This window comes from Crocodylus siamensis, chromosome 15 (assembly GCF_052110815.1).
Source record: "Crocodylus siamensis isolate JL-2025a chromosome 15, ASM5211081v1, whole genome shotgun sequence".
Classification (NCBI taxonomy): domain Eukaryota; kingdom Metazoa; phylum Chordata; order Crocodylia; family Crocodylidae; genus Crocodylus; species Crocodylus siamensis.
This window is the reverse complement of record NC_143409.1, coordinates 47,206,104-47,226,510: the sequence shown is the minus strand read 5'-3', so window position 1 is coordinate 47,226,510 and position 20,407 is coordinate 47,206,104. Positions and strand designations below refer to the sequence as shown.

The 20,407-nt window shown below is 43.7% G+C and overlaps 2 protein-coding genes across 2 annotated transcripts; one reads left to right on the top strand and one right to left on the bottom strand.

The window, feature by feature from the left end:
- Positions 1–7: 7 nt before the first annotated feature.
- LOC149852597 (olfactory receptor 2AG2-like) lies at positions 8–8,441 on the top strand (the record flags this gene model as incomplete). Its single annotated transcript, XM_090030150.1, has 3 exons — positions 8–1,540; positions 3,546–3,712; positions 7,578–8,441. A coding segment is annotated over one exon (732 nt), but the record flags the coding sequence as incomplete, so codon positions are not given.
- A 5,782-nt stretch (positions 8,442–14,223) lies between these two features.
- LOC149852596 (olfactory receptor 2V1-like) lies at positions 14,224–15,168 on the bottom strand. Its single transcript, XM_090030119.1, has one exon. It carries the CDS (start codon positions 15,166–15,168, stop codon positions 14,224–14,226), a length of 945 nt encoding a protein of 314 aa, XP_089886245.1.
- Positions 15,169–20,407: the final 5,239 nt, after the last annotated feature.

Below are 20,407 nucleotides of genomic sequence, written 5' to 3'. Positions count from 1 at the left end.
GGACATCTGTCAGACCCTGAGTGTTGTCCCCAAAATGTCAGCAGACTTTCTTACCCCGGGAAACCCCATTTCTGCAGTGGGCTGTGGGGTTCAGATTTTTCTCGTGCTAATGATGGGTGGAGCAGAGTGCCTCCTTCTGGCAGTCATGGCTTATGACCGGTATGTAGCTATTTGCAACCCCTTGCAATACCCCATCCTGCTGAGCAGGAGAGTCTGCCTGGGCCTGGCTGCTGGGGTCTGGGTTGGGGCAGCAGCAGATGCCTTGATGCATTCAGTTTATACCATGCTCCTGCCCTACTGTGGTTCAAGAGACATTGACCAATTCTATTGTGAAGTCCAATCCCTGCTGAAACTGTCCTGCTCTGACACCTCTCAATACGAGACTTTGATATTTGTGAGTGGCATCCTCCTGCTCCTCATCCCTTCTTCCATCATACTTGCCTCCTATACTCACATCCTCTCTACAGTCCTGAGGATGAAGTCAACTAAAGGGCAGCAGAAAGCTGTGGCCACTTGCTCCTCACACCTGACCGTGGTGGGCATGCTCTATGGAGCAGCCATCTTCATGTACATGACACCCAATGCCCCTCGCTCACCAAAACAAGACAAGATGGCCCCTGTGTTTTACACCATTGTCACCCCAGTGCTGAATCCACTGATCTACAGCCTGAGAAACAGGGATGTCTTGGGAGCCCTAAGAAAGCTGGTTGGGAAATACCGAATCCTCCAGCAAAACTGACACAAGTTGCTAGTAGATGTGGTCAAATTACAAGTCGAATGCCAGAAGAGTTTTATGGAATATTTAGGAAGTGACTACATTTTAAAAAATACCTTCCCTGGCTAATGGTCTACATCTACTGGAAATCAGAGCCACAAAGACTCTCCTATCACGCATTTGCTTCGGAAGTAGTTTCAAGACATCGTCCCCACTATTATAGACCATTTATCTAGGCATAGTGATTAGTAACCTTTTGCTTGTGAGCACTACAGCTTACAACCTAGGCATGGCTGCAAGACAAAAGTCTTTCCCCTTGGAGTGACCGGCTGCCAGCCCTCATTTTCACTGGCGATTCTCACACCCTGTGAAGTGAGGGAAGCATGGACGTGGCAGAGGAGCAGGCTCAAGAGTAGAGGGGCTTGTGTGGTGCCATCACAGGTCCATCACCAATAGACCCTCTGTAAGCCAGCTGGGACTTCTTGGGGGGACAGATCTGGCTCATGGACCTTAAGGTGCCACCTGTTACACTGAACTGGACAACATCCTGGCCCTCCTCCAAACCCTCAAATCTTCTGCAAGAAATAGGTCAAGTGCTTGTGCAAGGTCATTTCCAGCAGTTCCTTGTTAGTACTTTGGGCCTGGATGTCTTCTCACTTGCCTTGGTTTTGAACCCATGTGAGCACCACCAAGGAGTCTGGCCCAGCCACCCTGCTCCTGCTTGGCACCTGACTAATTTGGAGATGAGGCAGTCAAGCCACCTCAGGGCACCTCCACCACCAAACTGAAGCTCTCTGTCTCCAGAACTGGTGGGAAGTGGTGCAGGTACTGCCTTAGGGAGTGTTTCCTTGCCTCTTTCTCCTTTGGCACAGGCAGAGCAAGGCTGGGTGGGCAGAAACATGTACTCAGGAGCACTGGGGACGTGGTACAGATGCCGTCACAAGTAGTATTGCCGTGAATTACACCCACTGTGCTAAGGATTCCTCTTCTTCTCTGCCTTGTAGCAGAAGCAGGCTATAACTGTGTGGTTCAGGCAATAACATGCTTAGTATAATAAACAGGTGATATATATGGTCAGACACCTATTCTTTGAACTGATTGGGTTTATTTTTCGGGGGGGTGACAGTAGAATAACTCTTTCATAATGTGATACATTTAAAAAAATATTCTCCATGTCCAGGGCCAAATGGCTTCACATCCTGGGCCACTGGTACAAAATGCCGGGCAATCATTGTTAATATGATAAGGATGTATCAACATAGGAAACTTGTCTTGCCAGTCAGTGGTGTCCTCAAACATGCAAGGGTGGTAGCCATCTTGCTGGCAGCCCTTCATGCTGGCAGCCCCTTCCCTAGTCCCCTTAGCGGGTTGCGTGGCCGGTCTGCAGTGTCATGAAGACTTGTGGCTCGCTCTGGGGAGCCACCATATTATTTTCAGCAAATTTTTATTTAATTTGCAGTGAGCCTGCCTAAGTTGTGGAACCTGCCCTTTGTCTCAGAACTCCACCCAAACGTGCAGTTTCCTCATAAATTGCACAATTGGAAATTCGGTAGGACCCTACTCATGAGGTCATCTAATCAACCTCCCAGTGGGCTATGTTTGCGACTGTACATGCTCAGTCTGTGCTCCTACCTAGTCATGCTTAGTTATTCGTGTGTACAGGCTATGTCTCCACAAAAACAAAATTTTGCTGGGCATGTAAGCACCCAAAATACTATGTAGGTGACCAAAAATGACCACTTAGATGAGCAGGAAAGCACCAAATGTTAGAACCTAGAATTCCCTTTCCACTAGAATGGTGCCGTGGCACCCTCGGGTGGTGCAAGATCCTTTGAAGAGCGCTGCAAGGTGAGAGGAGGTGGTGAAGTGTGTGGAAGTAAGCTGATAAGCGCAGAATCAGGCATGTCCCTGCCTGATCTCCAACCACTACTGCCTGGCCCCTCTACAAGGAAAGAAGTACTACTATATATGAATTTGGTTTTTTGAAACTGAGAGTCACCCAATTCACAAAGGTTATGGACAAGCGAAAATCGTAAGAAGCTTCACATTCTGCTTGGGACTGAAAACATCAAAATTTCACTTTTACATCATGGAAAGAGAAAATACAACTCTTAAAACATCATATAAGGAAAAGTAAAAAATATATATATATATCTGATATTTTCTAAAATATTTTGTTGTTTCCTCACCCGCCCCAGCCAGAGGATGTCAAGAATTTCTCCCAAAGAGGTCTGCAGAGTTGTCAAAGAAAGAAAAGAAAGTGCAACTTAATTAATGACTTGGGACAAGATTCCCCAAAGCCTGAGAAAGCTTTTCTCTCCTCAGTTTTAAAATTATCCCTGCTGAGTGATGTGATGGCTCCAAGTTTAACCTGGCTTTTTAAAAGACTTAATTTCATTAAATGAATTCTCCTCTCTCTCCACTAGGTGATCTACTTCAGTAGATCCAAAAGCAGGAGTAAGAGTCCGATTTATACAGTCCTTTATTCAACAGAGAGGTGTTTTGTTTCATACTAAAGTCAGAATGTTTAAAATCTTGTCCATTCTGCAGTATTTCAACAATTAAAAATAACATTTGTATTTTTAGACTAAAGGCATGAATTATTATTATATCATGTTTCCTATGGAACTGTAATGGGAGCAAGGCCTATTAGTGTCCTGTGTTAGAAAAATACTATTGCCTCACACTAAAAGAATGCCATTCTTCATTTTTTAATTCCTTTTTAAACTATTGTTTTACAAGAAAAGTTGGCCAAAAGAGATTTAGATGGCTTTCTCATTTATTTATTACTGCAACCACTTTTGAGTTGATAATTATTTATTTGTTATAGGTGGCCATATGCCTCTGGGATAGGAGAGAGAAAAGATCCTGCCAATATTATAGATTCAAGGATAATAGACCACGCACATTCCTGGCTTGAGGGGACAATATTTATTGCTGGAAATCAAACCTTTCTCCTTTCTAGAATGGTCAAAGTATGAAATAAAGCAGATCAAGGTAAGGGTTTACTTTCTACAAGCTTAAGGCATTGAAAAATACGTGTTGTTGAATTCCACATGAAACCTTTGTGGTACTTTAAGTTCTACATATAATAATCCCAGAGAATGAGTCACACAAATGTTTCTCAAAACATATTTCAGCTGCTTTATATCATTCAAGTTAAATATAAATTTTATTACTAATTATTTTACCTAGCGCTGCTACTAAGAAAACATATTTTATTTCATTTAGATTTTATAACTGAAAGCATGTTATTGGATGATAATAAGGATATGGGAAAGATGCAGATAATATAACTGGTGATGTGGTCCTTGAAATAATAATGAAAGCAGAGTCTTCCTGTTAGCATGTCTACGTACATTGATGCATTTCAGATGAATTGAAAAGGAAAAGGAAATTCTCATTTTCAAGAGGTAAAATCCTGGCTCTGTTGAAGTCAGTTCCAAACTTCCCATTCATCTCAATGAGTCCTGGATTTCAGACATACATGAAATCCTGGCTGGATTGACATGAATGGAAATGTTGTCATTATAATATATCCGTATTTGTATTCATAATATCAAATACTCTATTTTCATTTCTAATGTCTTGGAAACCCACACCTGAAAGGGCCGTTTTGTTTAATGTACTGCACAGCCCCCTGTCCCACAACCAGCTGGGAAACCCAGCTCCAGCAAAGGAGAAACTAGGGTTCCACTCTTCCACGACATCCCCTTTTTTCTACCTTTGCAATTTCTGAGCCAAATATTTGTTAACCTTCTGTGCCTACATGCACCTGCACAGGTATGGAGCTGCAGAGAGTAATTAGAAGCTCACACATTCTGCCTGGCAGGTGCAAATCCCCTTGGGGAGCCTCAGATCAGCACTTGACCTTTAAGGAAATAGTGATAGTATCTACTCCAGGGTTTTTTCCAGGAACTCCAGGCATCAAAAAGGTGGTTTGCTTGCCTGGCAGGCTGTTGTACTCAGCAGCCCCAGCCACCCTTCTCCATCAGGCACAGAGAAGCCAGAGTGACTGTGTGGCTACTCATCTAGCAAGAAGAGGTGGTTTCTCTGTGGTTCCAATACTTTTACTTTCCGCATTTTCTGGATACTGATTTTGTTGGTGCAGTACCTGTAGCGCTTCAAGTCAGACACCAAACAGGGAACTTGGCATTGTCACATGGGCAGTCATTTTCTGAATGAACATGTAAAATTGTGTGGGATCCCCCTAAAATTGCGTGAGATCCGCCCAAATTGTTTCCCACCCTAAACTCATTCATGTTAATTCAAATACTGATTGACATATTTTATTAAAATGTTTTCAGACTAGTATTTTGTATGAATTATGTTTTAATAGTGTTTTAATACAAACTAGATTATTTTTCTGAAAGCTGTAGCAAATGCAAGAACATGAAAACAATATCCAAATTTCACATTTTTAAAAATGAAAACGGCTTTCCATCTTTAACCAGCCTCTCTCATATAGTCTATTCGGTTTTCTTCATTTTAATCCCAGTATTTGACATTAGTATCTATTATGTATGATTTACTGAACATCAGTTTAGGTTGTCAAAGTTGCTTTATATTGTTTTCAAAAAAAGCTGCCCTCCAAAATGCAGATGTATTTAAGGGGTATGAACTGGAGCACTTGAAAAGTAGGATACTAAAATACTAGGGCTGAGGAAAATCTGTTAAAAGCATGTTTGGTGGCCCACTGGCTTTCAATGTCTGGTAGAAAGTTATAGTTTTCCATTTTACTTTCAGAGTAAAATGGCTTGAAATAATTAATATAGAGCCAAATGTTGCAATAAAAAAATTCCACCTCCTCCACTCACAGCTCTGGACATTTCTGAAAATCCTGAACCTACCTCCTAATTTGGAAGATTTCACTGTGCAGATGTTTTCACGGTAGGTTCCTTAAAATACCAATTATCCCACTAGAACTGCAGAGCAAACAGTATAATGCAGGAACATGGATAGGGATTTTTGAAGTTATTTATCAAACGGTGAGGTTTTGGGGAAAGAGAAGGTTTGCTCACACTGCTGTGAGCAGTGCTGAAGCTGCCCTCTCAAGCTACCCCTCCTCCTAGTGAGAATGGTGAAAACAATACTATTGGACACTTGTACACATGACAAGGTTTTAATCCCAAAGGGTTTATTCAATGCCCCGTAAATTGAAATGGTGAGATATAGAATAAAACCCTGAGGATTAAACCATTTGAATTTTTCCATCCCATTAAGGTGATGGGCCCAATTGCTTTTGGGGTGGGGGGCAGTTTGGTCAGAGCTGGGGTCTGCCCACAGCCGAGGGGAGAGCTGCCGATGGGCCAAGTGGCTTCTCAGTTGTGGGGGGCCCCCATCCTTCCCCCCGCAGCAGTGGTACCCCCTGAAGGCCACCTGGGCAGGCCAGTAGTGGACCGGGTGCTGCTCCAGCTCGCAGGCAACACCAGGGGCCTCTGCAGCTCTGGGGCTGCTCAGCCTGCTGGCAGCCTGCCCCCTGGCCACCGGCGGGATGTGCTGAAAACAAGAAAGGACGGGGTGCCTCACTGCTTCTGCCCGCTGGAGGCCCAAGCAGCAGCGGCCCGACCCTTTTTCTCAGCTGCTGGTGGGCTGAGCAGCCCCTGAGCTGTGGGGTCCCTGCTCCCACCCTCCACAGGAGCAGAAGTCCCTGGGGCTGCCTAGCAGGGTTGCTGCACCTCAGAGGCAGTACCTGGCCCGCTTCAACTCTTCCCCTGCCCTGAGCTGGGACAGCACGTGGCATAACAGCAACCCAGCTGGGTGACCCCAGGAGGCACTGCCGCTGCAGAGGGAAGGACCAGGGTCCTCTTCAGCGCTGGGGGCTTTTGACTGACCAGCAGCTCCCCTCCCGGCTGCAGGAGAAACAGGCAAGTTCCTCCAAATAAAAAAGAAAAAACCATCAGGCCCCTCACTGCTTCTGCCTTCAGTGGGCACCCGCTGAAAGCAAGACCAGTGTGGGGTTCGATTCTCCTTTTGTCTTGAGCCTGCCCGTTTTTCCTGTAGCCAGGGGGTGAGCTAAAATCCGCATCACTGCAATTTTCAAAATTGCAAATGAAACTGCATTTGGATGTAGATTCATTTGCAATGTTGCAAAGTCATTTATAATCCTCCAAAATCATGTACTTGTGCATTGTGACACCACTAAGGCAGACAAAGTTACATTTTCGTCACGTGCACAAGTGGCCATTATTGTCTCTGGTGAAATAAAGATGAACTTGGACCTCTTAATCATCATGCAAATACCTGGATTTTAAGGCTCCTCCATGAGATTATAGCCTGTATACTTTCCCATTGACTTCAATAAGACTGATGTGTAAACTGGGACTATGGCTACTAGTAGCAGCATGGAGCAGAGCAAGGAATTATACACCCTGAATCAATGTGTGCTGAGTTCTGCACTGCCATGGTGAAGCTGCAACCAGGACCTTAGGGAACTGGATTAAATCTGGCCTGGTGTCTCCTGACAACACTACAGTCAATCTCACCCCTGTGACATAAATATACCAAAGATTAAACCACCTATAGATGGGCTTGCAGCTAGACAGGCAAATGATGAGTTAATTAAAATGACATGTTATTTAAAAATCTTCAGACCAACTAAACACAATTTCCAAGGAAATGAGCCAGTTTATTTTATCAGCCATCATGTCTGGGATTTCTTTCACAGGAGGGACAACCCAGTGACTGCTGCAGATCCTACTAGCGCTATCCAGTAGCAAGTGTATGCATATCCCACTAAGCCTTGTTCTACCCCACCGCTTCAGGCCCAGCCATGTGAAGAGGCCATGGAGACACAGAATATAACTTCACCAACAGAATTTCTCTCTCTCTCTCACTCTCTCTCTTTTTTCTTCCTCTATAGCTGACTGTCTAAGACACTGACCTGAGATAGTGGAGGTCCTGAGCCCTACACCAACTTACCTAGGCTGGCCATGAAACTAGGGTAACTTTGGTTTTGGTGCATGACACTCGAACCACCACACTGCTGTTTGGCCATGAGCCAATGAACCAAGCGATTCTCTACCACTTCTTTGGAACGTGCCGCTGCCATCGTCTTTGAAGAAAGGGTGGATCATAGTGCAGGAGTGGAAGCTTTTGTTGTACTGGGATCAGAGGGATAGGCTGGTACCCGGGACCTTTCACTTCCAAGCCAGAAGCCACCTCACTGAGCAACATGCCACAGATATGTGGGAGCAACAACAGAGCTTTGGAATGGGCAGGGGGGATGCTGCAGTCTCAAACCCCTAACAAATTTCTCAAGTAATCAATCCACCAAAAAAGTCAGTGGATTGAAGATTTGAAGAAACAAGTATTAGAACAAATTACGCAGCGTGGGAGGTTTGGTATACAGTTGGATGAAAGCACAGATGTTTCTAACATGTCTCATGGTATTTGCTAGATTCTGTTTCAATAATGAAATACACGAAGAACTACTTTTTTGTGAGCCACTAAAGGAAATATGTACCGGAGAAAATATATTCTCAACAGTAAATGACTTCCTTAATAAAAACAATGTTTTATGGAAAATCTGTGTAAGTGTAACCACTGATGGAGCGGCTGCTTTGTGTAGAATAAAAAAAGGATTCCGGGGTATGGTTACAGAGGTAGCACCACATGTGAAATTCATTCACTGCATCATTCATAGGCAAGCTATTACAGCAAAGAAGTTGGAGCCAGAAGTGCACAAAGTGCTACAGGATGTCAGTGATGTGGTTAATTTGATAAAAACAAGACCTTTAAATAGTAGAATCTTTACAATACTTTGTAATGAGATGGGGAGTGACCTCACAGAGGTTCGCTGGTTATCTCGTGGCAAAGTGTTTAAAAGAGTTGTCGAAATTAAAGATGACTTACGCATTTTTCTTTTTCAAAAAGACAAGTGTTCCAAATTTGCTGACCTTTTCTGTGATGACAAATGGCTTTCAGTATTATGCTACCTAGCAGATATTTTCAAAAAAATAACCACGCTTAATCTGTCCCTTCAAGGTGAAGGTGACGTTTTAACAATGAGTGAGAAGGTAACTGCTTTTTGAAAGTAGCTCGTGCTATGGAGAGAGAATTTTGAAAACGGATGTTTGGAAATGTTTCCATCATTATGTGATTTTGTTGCCAAAAACAATGTAAGTGTGTCACCTATAAAAACTCTCATATCTGCACACTGAAAAAACTTGGAAACAGAATTTTCTAACCTGTTTAAAAATCTTCCAAATGAAGAGTTTCAGTGGGTTTTGAACCCATTTGTTAAAAATATAAAAATGCAACACCTTCCGATTAGTTTGCAAGAACAAGTGATTGACATCAGGGAAGATGGAAATTTACTAGCCGAATTTAAACAAAAACCTTTGCATCATTGGTGGAAGGGATTGAAAAACGAGTATCATGATTAAGTAACTGCAGCCAACGATGCACTTCTTCCATTTCGATCTACGTATCTTTGTGAGGTATCTTTTTCAGCTATGACAGCCATTAAAACCAAGTATCAAAATAATATGAACTTAGAACCAGACCTTCGAATCGCAGTGTCACAAAGTGTTAAACCAAGATTTTCAAAAATAAGGAAGCATATTCAATCACATTGCTCTCACTAAAAAATATTATTATTAATAATAGAGGAAAAAGGTTTTTTGTACCATTAATAAATAAAATAAAATAAAAAATTATATTTAAAATATTGTTTATTTCATCTTTATCTCATCCTCTTTTGATTTATGTTTTTGTGTATGTTTTATGATGTACATAATATATTACAACAGTAGTACATGTATATAATTTATAAATAAATAAATATACATATATGGGGGTGCATGCTCAAAATTTTTTTACTGATAGGGGTGCACAATCAAAAAAGTTTGGAGACTACTGTGTTATTGGACCAACTGTATGTTTGGGATGAAGATGGACAAACTTTCAAACACAAAGCATTCTTCATCAGGTCCGAGAGGCACGTTGCACTGAAAAGCTTTTCTAATTTCATCCGAACCCTGCAGTTGGTGCAACAACAGAGAGCACCCACAAGAATCCTTGTCTCTTGCATTGTTCCTGGACCATTGTTGTTGCAACATCCCTCCAGAGCTACCAAAAGAAAATGTGTGTCAGTTCTTCCTTATCAAAATGGGAAATTTCCAATTTGTAGTGTTTTCATTTTGCCTCCTGAGGCAGAGCTTCTGAAAATTAAGGAATTTCTGGAGAAATGGTTATTCTAAGTTCTGACTGGCCCATGATGAGTTTAATGCATAGGGAACAGCCACTCTTCCAACATTTGTGCAAAACAAATGCCATGCTTGGGGAATACATCAAGGGCTTGGTGAACAGCTGTTCACCAGGGCACCATTGGGGAAAACCAGGAGTACATGGCTACAAATTCCTGGAAGACCATTTCAGGCTTAACACTAAGGAAAACTTCTTAACAGTTAGGGTGTCCAGACTGGGGAATAAACTCCCTCCAGAGGTGGTGCAATCACCTTCCCTGGAAACCTTCAAGAGGAGATTGGACAATCACCTCACTGGGGTTATTTGACCCCAGATGTCTTTCCTGCCTAGTGCAGGGGGGATGCACCCAATGATCTTGCAAGATCCCTTCCAGCTCCTTACAATCTGAGGGAGACTCCATCCTGAGTGGGACTGAGGGGGCAATATGCCACCCTGCCCCCTTAACCTAGGAAGTCTGTTGCTTCCTGGGAGCCCACATCTGAGACACTGCGGAGAAGATCCCTAAACTCCTCCAGCCCACAGGACACTATCCCAAGCTCCTTATCCATGTGGGCACCAATGACATGGCTCAGAGCACACCCAGCCATGTCATGAAGCACTACAAGGATTTGGAAGTGGGGCTTAAGGGTCTGGGGGCACTGGTGATGTTTTCTCCAATCCTCCCAGTTACAGGTTATGGACCGAGGAGGGAGAGTAGGATCCAGGTAGTGAACCAAAGACGGCGGCGCTGGTGTCATCGGGAAGGCTTTGACTTCCATGACCACAGTCCACTCTTTGGTGAGAGAGGCAGCGAGCTGCTGGGAAGAGATGGCCTCCACCTCTCTCTGCTGGGGAGGAGGCTCTTCTCAGTCAGACTGGCTGACCTGCTCCACCAGGCTTTAAACTAAGCCCACCAGGGGACGGCAGGACTACCACCACTGCTGGCCCACTGAACTGCCCCTGCAAAGCCAGCAGGCCAAGGCACTTCAGGCAGCCCACCCCTGCCCCAGCCCTGGAAGAATCTGTAGACAAGGCAAGGACCCCCAAGGGGACACTTGCCTGCCTGTACACAAATGCCAGGAGCTTGGGGAATAAACATGAGGAACTTGTCCTCCTGCTTAACACAAATAAATACGATGTCATAGAGATAACAGAGACCTGGTGGGACTCCACCCATGACTGGACCATGGGTATTAATGGCTACACCCTGTACAGGAGAGGGAGAGAGGACAAAAGGGGCGGGGGTGCAGCTGTCTATGTCAAGGAGGGCTATGCATCCCTGCAAGCTGACATTGGCACTAAGGGTGGACGACTGGAGACCCTCTGGGTTAAAATCTGTGGGGAACATGGCACAGGGGACACAATGGTGGGAGTCTACTATAAACCTCCCACCCAAAGTCAAGAGCCTGACCAGGAGTTCTCCAGGGAATTGGCTGAGGCCACATGCTCCCAGTCCATGGTTGTCATGGCAGACTTCAACTATCCATACATCTCGTGGAAAGAGCGCCTGGCCAAATCTGAGTGGTCACAAAGCTTTCTCTCATGAGTGCATGACCTCTATCTGACATGAGAAGTCTATGGGTCAATGGAAGGAAAAGCGCTGCTTGACCTGGTAGTGGCAACCGGGGACAACCTAATCGGTGATGTAATGATCAAAAGGAAGCTGGGTGACAGCAACCACAAGCTGATCACCTTCACCATCAACCATAAAGCTGGCAAGTCAGTCAGCAATACAGAAGTCCTCAACTTCAGGAAAGCTGACTTTGATAAGCTTCGGAGGCTTGTCGTTGAGGCCCTAAGGGACCATGACCCCAAGGGGAAGGGAGCTCAGGAAGAGTGGTTGCTCCTCAAAGGAGGGATCCTAGATGCACAAGCTAAAGCTATTTCATATCAGAGGAAAGGCATCAAAAGGGCACAGCAGCCCCCTTGGATCAGCAAGGAACTAGTGGACTTTCTGAGTCTAAAAAGCATGACCTACAAAGGATGGAGGATGGGATACACCTCCAAGGAGGAATATTCTGCACTGGTCCGGACCTGCAAGGAGTGAACCAGGAAAGCCAAGGCTGCAACTGAACTCCAACTAGCTACTAGAATAAAGATTAATAAAAAGTCCTTTTTCAGATATGTGGAGAGCCGAAGGAAAAGCAAAGGCAACATTGGACCCCTGCTAAACCTGATGGGACAACTGACAACTAATGCCCAGGAAAAAGCCAGCCTACTAAATGGGTAGTTTGTGTTGGTCTTTCACTAGTCCCATGGGATGCCTCTGCCCATCACAGGACAGGGAGACCCAAGTGAGGCAGATCCCTGCCCTCCATCAATGCTGATCTCATGAAGGAACACCTTGAGAGGCTGGACACCTTCAAGTCAGCCGGCCCTGACAATCTGCACCCGAGGGTACTCAAGGAGCTGGTGAGCATCATAGCCCAGCCTCTGGCACATGGATCTACTAGAACTCCTGGCACTCTGGTGAAGTGCCCGAAGACTGGAAGAGGGCCAATGCGCTGCCTATCTTCAAGAAAGGGAGGAAAGTGGATCTGGCAAACTACAGGCCCATCAGCCTGACCTCTGTCCAGGGGAAGGTCTTAGAGAAGATTATCAAAGAGGCCATTCTTAACGGACTGGCCAATGGCAACATCCTGGGGGATAGCTAGCACGGGTTTGTTGTGGGTAGGTCTTGGTTGACCAATCTCATTTCCTTTTATGGCCAGGTCACCTGGACAAGGAAGAGGAGATTATCAAGGAAGATAATCCTATCACCTGGACAAGGAAGAGGAGTCAAGATGTCGTATATCTTGACTTCAGGAAAGCCTTTGATCTGGTATCCCATGATCACCTCTTGGCAAAACTGGCCAACTGTGGCCTCGGGTCCACCGCAATCTGCTGGCTGGGGAATTGGCTCCGTGGTCAGACACTGAAAGTGGTGGTTGATGGAAGTCAATCATCATGGTGCCCTGTGACCACCGGGGTCCCCCAAGACTCTGTCCTTGGACCTGTATTGTTCAACATATTTATTAATGATGTGGACATTGGAGTCAGAAGCGGACTGAACACCTTCAAGAGAAAATTGGATGCTTATCTTGATGGGATCCTATGACCCCAGAGAGCATCCTGCTCCTGGGGCAGGGGGCTGGATTCAGTGATCTCCTGAGGTCCCTTCTAGCCCTAATGTCTATGAAATCTATGAATCTATTAATAATCTATAAATGGGGTCTGTACCCCCCTGGTAGGTACATGGGTGCATTAGACATAGTCCCATCATATAAGTTCTTCTGCCTACAGCAATGCCACAAGGAATTACCTCTCCAACACATGATGAATGCTACATGTGAGTCCATGACATTTGTTGGTGCACTTTTATGTACATGATGCAGGGAAGCCTGACCTATATAAATGAAGGAAGGGGCCACAGCTTTGCAAAATTGTTATATTTTGTTTCCTGTTTTGTAGTTTATTGAGATTTGGTCCCAAAATATGAACCTCAACAATAAATTCGATTGTAAATGTGATATAGAAAAATTATATAGGCCCCCTTAACAATTCATTTTTAAGTATTTTATTTACATTTACATTTAAGGAATAATTCAATACCTGTATTCATGACTACTAGAAAGAGCCATTTCTTCAGTTACAAAAAATGGCATGCTGAACACCATCTCTGTTCACTTTCTACATAGTCTCATCTTGGTTTTAAGACTATGAATCTGTCTGTTTTTCCCTCCTTCCATTTTCTATGATATTATACAGATATCAAATTATTAAAATAAAGTTGAGGACTATTTTATTAACAGATACACCCCATTTTTCATGAGTAAGGCTCCTAATAAGGGAACACTAGGATTAGATTTGAACTCTTTTCCCCCCCTGTAAAACACAAAGGATCTGGTGTTGAATTCAGTGGAGTTTAAATGTTTGAAAGTCAATGAACATAAGAAAGGAAAAAGATGCCATCAATACAGTCCCACTTTAACAAATGGCTTTTGGAAATGAGCTGTCTAAAAACACAATCTGTTGTGTGCAAGAAAATATTACCCTTGTGTAGAGGGTGAAGATGATGGCTACACAGATTTTGTATCTCATAATAAGTCTTTGGTGCATGCAATTATTTGCTTACATTTTCACCACTTCTTAAACCATTTTCCAAAGCAATGACATGATAGAGGAGTTAAAATGCCCTTGATTTTCAGTGGGCCACTGGCTGCTGAAGAAGACAAGTGCTTTGGAAAATTTAGTCACCTTCTAAATGTTCAAGAAAAACCTGCTGACAACCTTGTTGACTTTAATCCAACCTAGTGCCTAACAGTAAACCACAACTCCTGTCAGTCTTGCTGGACAACTCTGTATTTCCCAGCCAGCTTTCTTAAGGCGCCTAAGACATCCCTGTTTCTCAGGCTGTAGATGAGAGGATTCAGTACTGGGGGAACAATGGTGTAAAACAGAGACATAATCTTGTCTTGCTCAGGTGAGTGGTAGGCACTGGGTCGCATGTACCTGAAGATGGCTGCCCCATAAAACATGCCCACCACAGTCAGATGGGAGGAGCAGGTGGCCAGAGCTTTCTGCTGTCTTCTGGCTGACTTCATCCTCAGGACTGCAGCGAGGATGCGAGTGTAAGAAGCTAGTATGATGGAAGAAGGGATGAGGAGCAGGACAATGCCACTCACTAACACCAGAGTCTCATATAGGGAGGTGTCAGAGCAGGACAATTTCACCAGGGCAGGGGACTCACAGAAGAAATGGTCAATGGCTTTTGAACCACAATACGGCAGATACATGGTATAAACTGTATGAATCAAGGCATCTCCTGATGCCCCAATCCAGACCCCACCTGCCAGGCTCAAGCAGACTCTCTGGCTCAGGAGTATGGAGTAGTGCAAGGGATTGCAAATTGCTACATACCTGTCATAAGCCATGACTGCCAGGAGGAGACACTCTGCTGCACCCATGGTCAGTGTGAGGAAAATCTGAGCCCCACAGCCAGCGGGAGAAATGGGGTTGCCTGGGGTCAGAAAGTCCACAGACATTTTAGGGACAACAGTCAGGGTCTGACAAATGTCCATGAAGGCCAGTTGGCTCAGGAAAAAGTACATGGGGGTGTGAAGGGAGGAATCCACCTGGATTAGAAACAGAAGCAGAGTATTCCCAGACAGGGCAATAGTGAAGGCCAGCAAAATCATGGCCAGGAAGAAGGTGTGGACTTTAGTCTGGTTCAGGAGCCCCAGGAGAACAAATTGTGTTGGTGAAGTTCCATTCCCAATCCTCATTTCCTCGTCACGTGGAGGGACCTGATGCACTGGAGAGGAACAGACAACTTTGTTCAATGTGGAGTACTGGGATCGGTGGCAGTCATCAGGTTTTCCCTTCTCTGGAAAAAATGCTAGCTATTATGAGTGATGCATTAAGTTGCCCCAATCCCTTGGCAATTGTGTTTATTTGAGCTAAAAAAAAGTTAAAATGTCTTTTTATTTTCCCATTATTTGCATGTCTAATAGGCACATACTGATTGATTGACTTGGATGTAGGCATAAATAATTTCTTGCTCTGCTCCATCCTGCTGCTAGTACTCAGACTTACCCATAAGTCTGACAGAGTCGATAGAAAATTAGGCTGTTCATAATCTTGGGGAATTAGCCCCAAAGACCAAACATTTCCCCAATGACTGAGTTGCCCAGCTGAAGTGTTCTCCTTTTCCAGCAACAAAAGCAATGACGTATATTATGACCACTATCAATAGGAACAGGTGGAGCAGCTTGAGATATGAAACCCCAAGCACTGCCATAGGGGTAGGGTATGAGAAAACAATCTCTGATGCCCCAAACCTCATCTTTTGATAAGTAATTTAAAAAAAAAACAAACAATACCTACTCCCAGACTATAGTGTCTGCTATCCAGGTGATGTAGGAGAAAAATTTTGTTAAAATAATTTTAATTTAAAATTTGCAATTAAAACATGGCTTCTTTTTTCAATGGAAATTTGAATACAGGAAAGATTCATGTGGGAGCTGAAGGTGAAATTTTCAATTTGTCTTTTTAACAGAGAATAGTCCATCAGCACTAGATTTTGATTTTGTGCCCTACTTTTCAAATCCACAGCTTGTAACCCCCTAAAACATCTGAATTTTGGTGGCTAATCAAAGCACAACTTGGAGAACCCAAACTGAGATACAGGAAATCATTAATTAATATACAATAATAATAAAGTAGGCTGTTAAAAGAAGGAAGTTAAACATGAAAAGTACTTTCTTGAAAATGTGTGAAACTTCAATATTCTATTCATTGATTTATTTTAATTTTGCTGTACTGGATCCCAAGTATCCCAAGACGTTATTGAGGCAATAGCTTCAACAATCAGGATTTGATTCTACAAATGCTCTGAAATATTACTTGAACATGCATACCCTCCCACTTTTTTTGCCAGCAGCCCAGGGAGCAGGAGAGGCAGTGTTGAGTCGCTCTCTACTACAGGGGATTTGGTTAAAGCCAAGTGGTCTAACCATTAGGCTACAGACTAGTCATTGCCCAGAGCATGCTCTAGCTGCCTCTTGAAGCTGACACAATGCATCTGGTATTTACTTGTCACTGGATAAGCAAAACTGGGACAATTCCTACCCCATGGAGGGCAAGGACCCATGTTGGAACATAGGGTCTCCTCCCTTCCAGGCCAGTGTCCATCCCACTGAGAGGTCAGGGCCTCAGCTTCAAGAGGAGGGTGGGAGAGGGATAACATCTGTCTGGTGGCCCTATTGGAGAGGTTTGCTAGAAAGTTGGAGATGTAGATACCAATCCTCTATGAGTGAGGGGTGGGGAAGGGAGACTAGAAACCAAGTTTCCTGCTGCATAAGCTAATGCCTGTCACACTAGGCTACAAGGTGGAAGAGCCCTGTCTCTACAGCTGCCTTCCTTCTGGCACCTGTGCTTCCACGGCAAACTAGAATCCCACACCACAGCCACACAGCTAAGTATGCCCCATCCAGGCACTTAAAGTAAACCTAGATTTGCCCCATAACCTGCAAACTTATGGACAAGAGAAAGTCCTTGAAGGGTGGGACCTTAGCTTTGTGTCCTACAGAGCCGGGCCCACAAGCTGGCTGCGAAACACACAGTGGTGGAGCACATTGACCCAACAGACCCTTCTACAGGATGGGTTTCAAAGGCATTCAAAACAGAAGTGTATGATGTAATAAATATAAATGATTATATATTATAAATGTTATATTCAAAATGATGTATTATTATAAAACAAATCTATCTGTGTCTGATATTGCTAAAGGCCCTAAATGTGCCCTGGGTGAAATCCTGGAGCTGTCCATGTGAATAGGGGTTTGAAATTGATTCAAATAAAGGCTGGATTTACTTATATGTATGAGGCAAGGATTTCTTTGAGTGATATCTTTTATTGGACCAACTACATAGTCGGCATAGAGTTAGACATGTTTTTGCATGAAAGCCTTTCTTCCTCAGGTCAGAGGAAGACATATATAGTTGGTCCAATAAAAGATCACCCTAAGAAATTCTTGCCTCACATACATTCTGGACCATCACAGCTACAGCATCACTCTTACACTCTTTATATGTAAGCATTTCGACATCAAATTCATTTGAAATGCATCAATATATGTAGCTATCCCCACAGGAGTAATCTGCCTTCACGAAAAATTGGAAGATGCAAATAATTCATTGTCATTGCATCATTTTCAATTATAGATCACCGGTTTCTCCCTGCCTCACCGGTGGCAGGTTAGGGTGTTATTCCTCCTGGCTGTTGCAGGGTTGACTGTGTAGTTGTACTAATAGATTAGACCAGGGGTTTTCAACCAGGGGTACTTGGGAAGCCCCCAGCAGGTACTGGGCAGATGCGTGGAGAAGTGGGGCCATCCATCTGTGCGCCGGTGGCACTTCAAGTTTTGCCACCGGCGTTTCTGTGCTCAGTGATCGGCTGCTGAGGACCACCCTCTCCACCGCCCCAGCTTGGTGATCAGCTGGGGGACCCCATGCTTGTTGGCATGCCGGCAGTACACCAACCCAAAAAGGTTGAAAACCCCTAGGATAGATAATGGAGTAGTATAGGATGTTCTGAATAAGGACAATGACCTCTGAAGGTCAGCCCCACGTTTCTATGATTCTATGATATTGCAACACATTTTCAGTTAAAAAATCAACATGAAATACAAGAGGTTTTAATATTAATAAAACTAGCGGATGTAACACTAAGCAAAAATTAAACAATTTAAATTTATTGAAAAGTAGTAACTGAACTACATACAAAGAATCATTCCAGTGACACCTGCTCTACAATTATCACAAGGAATCTTAAGTCAAACAATGGTGGTGTTTTTCATTAAAAAAAATCCTTTTTTTGAATGTCTTAACCTGTACAAAATAGGAATTTGCAAAAGCAAGAATCACTTACCTTGATCTGTTTTATCTAGAAGTGACTGCACTAGTTAAGACTGCATGTCTTTCATGTGAGGCAGCAGTGTTTTTTTTAAGGAGGTAAATAAGTTTAAAATCATTCAGGCATGAATTCCCATTTAGGTTCCAAAATTCAAATTCTATATAAGGATTCATGTCTTTAATTGGAAAAAATATATATATTGTTTGTATTGGTTGAAAAATGCAGCATTGGCAATACATAGTGAACAGTATGAAATCAGTATTAAGAATCACATCCTCTGCACTGAATCTCTAACTTCACTTCTGCAGCACGCTGTGTATGTTACCTAGTAGCAAGAGAGAAATACTCATATTAACGATGCGGTTGTTAAAAAGGCCAAGTTAAGCTTGGAGCCATTACATCACTCAAGCAGCAATAATTTTAATATCTAAGTGGAAGAAAAGAGTCTTTGGGGAATCTTGTCCCAAGTCCTTAATTAAGTTTATGTGCAGGTGGTGCCCTGGAAAGACTTTCTGTATTCATGTTGTAAATAATGAAAACTTTGGCTCAGTGGGATAATTTGCATCCTGTGTATTGAAGTAGCAGAGGGCTCACAACCATGAATTTCAGAAAGGACAAAAGACAATATTTTTCTTTTCTTTTCTTTTCTTCAGTGACACATATCAAGTTGTAATGTTTTCAGTCCAGTGCTGAATGCCAGGCAACTCACTATATTTGATTTTCTAGTGGAATGGGAATTTGGGTAACCTCTAGGTAATTTTTTTCCATTAAAGCATCAATTTCTCCATCATTTATTCATGGGACATATTACTCAGATGGACAATTTTGAACAGAGGAAAGGGGAAGAAACGCCATCAGGTCAAACCTAATGCATTATATTATAATTACATTATTTGTCTGATATGACTTAGGGTGAAAGGCCAGGGCTATAAGACAGCTGGCAGGCTTTGTGGCCTCAGCAGGGGCTAGCAGGCCTGCAGTTTTCACTCTGCTGTGCCTTAACACACACAGTGTCACCCACATCACGAGTTTTGCTTGTCTTCAGCATGAGATACAGTTTCTTCCAAACCCCTACACCTATCTCCTTGAAATGTGACAGGCTTTGTGGCCTCCACAGCAGCTACCATCCCTGCAATTTTCACCCCAATGTGGCTTAACACACGCACGTGACATGAGTTTTGCTTTCAGAACTTTGATGTATAATTTCCTGGAAACCCCTATATCTATCTCTTTGAATCATGGCAGGTGACATGCTCTCAGAAGAGGCTACCATCCCTGAAAGTTTCATCCAAATCAGCCAAAAGACAACAAAGTTACAGATATGTCATTGACTCCCCGTTATACTTTATGGCCGAATCTCTGAATCTTTTCTGAATCTTTTCCTAAAGCTTCCAGTGATTCAATTCAGATTTGTAGATTCGGCCTCTAAATCATCCACATCATCTCCAAATCTGAATCATGATCCAAAGCTTTGCACAGCCCAACTGCCTGGCTCTCTGGTGGCACTGTACATCTGCCTGGCTCTCTGATGGCCCCAAATATCTGTGCCTTAGTTTCCTGGATGCCACACATAGGCTCTGTCCCTGCACCATTCTGCCCCATCTTGGGGCATGCACTAGTGTGTGTGTGAGGCAACAGGCATCCGATTCTCTGCCTGTTTCCCTGTGTCCCCCTCTGACTAAAAGCATTCTGGCTTTGACTTCACATAAGGGAAAAATGCTGAATGTGACCCTTTGCCAAGAGTCCATGCAGTTCCATAGTGACATCCCAATGGTTACTTGCCCATGAAGTCCAACATCTATGGACTCCTCCCATGCATCTCACTTTAGGTATATCCAAGCAACAGTCTCCAAGTTCACAGTCCCCTAGCATGAGGATGGCATATTAGGTACAGTCTCATGATGCCCACTTTATTGGGTCAAGCCAACAACACTGGTGTCATGCCCATGCACCCGAGACACGGTTGTCATTCCATTCTACAGGTGTGATACTTCTGTGAGCTGCCCACTTGGGGCCTATGGCTACCTTGCTGTATGTAAATGCAGAAAGTAGAAGAGTGATTTCAGGGGCCCCAGCACTTCATGACTGAGATGCTGGTTGCATTGTCC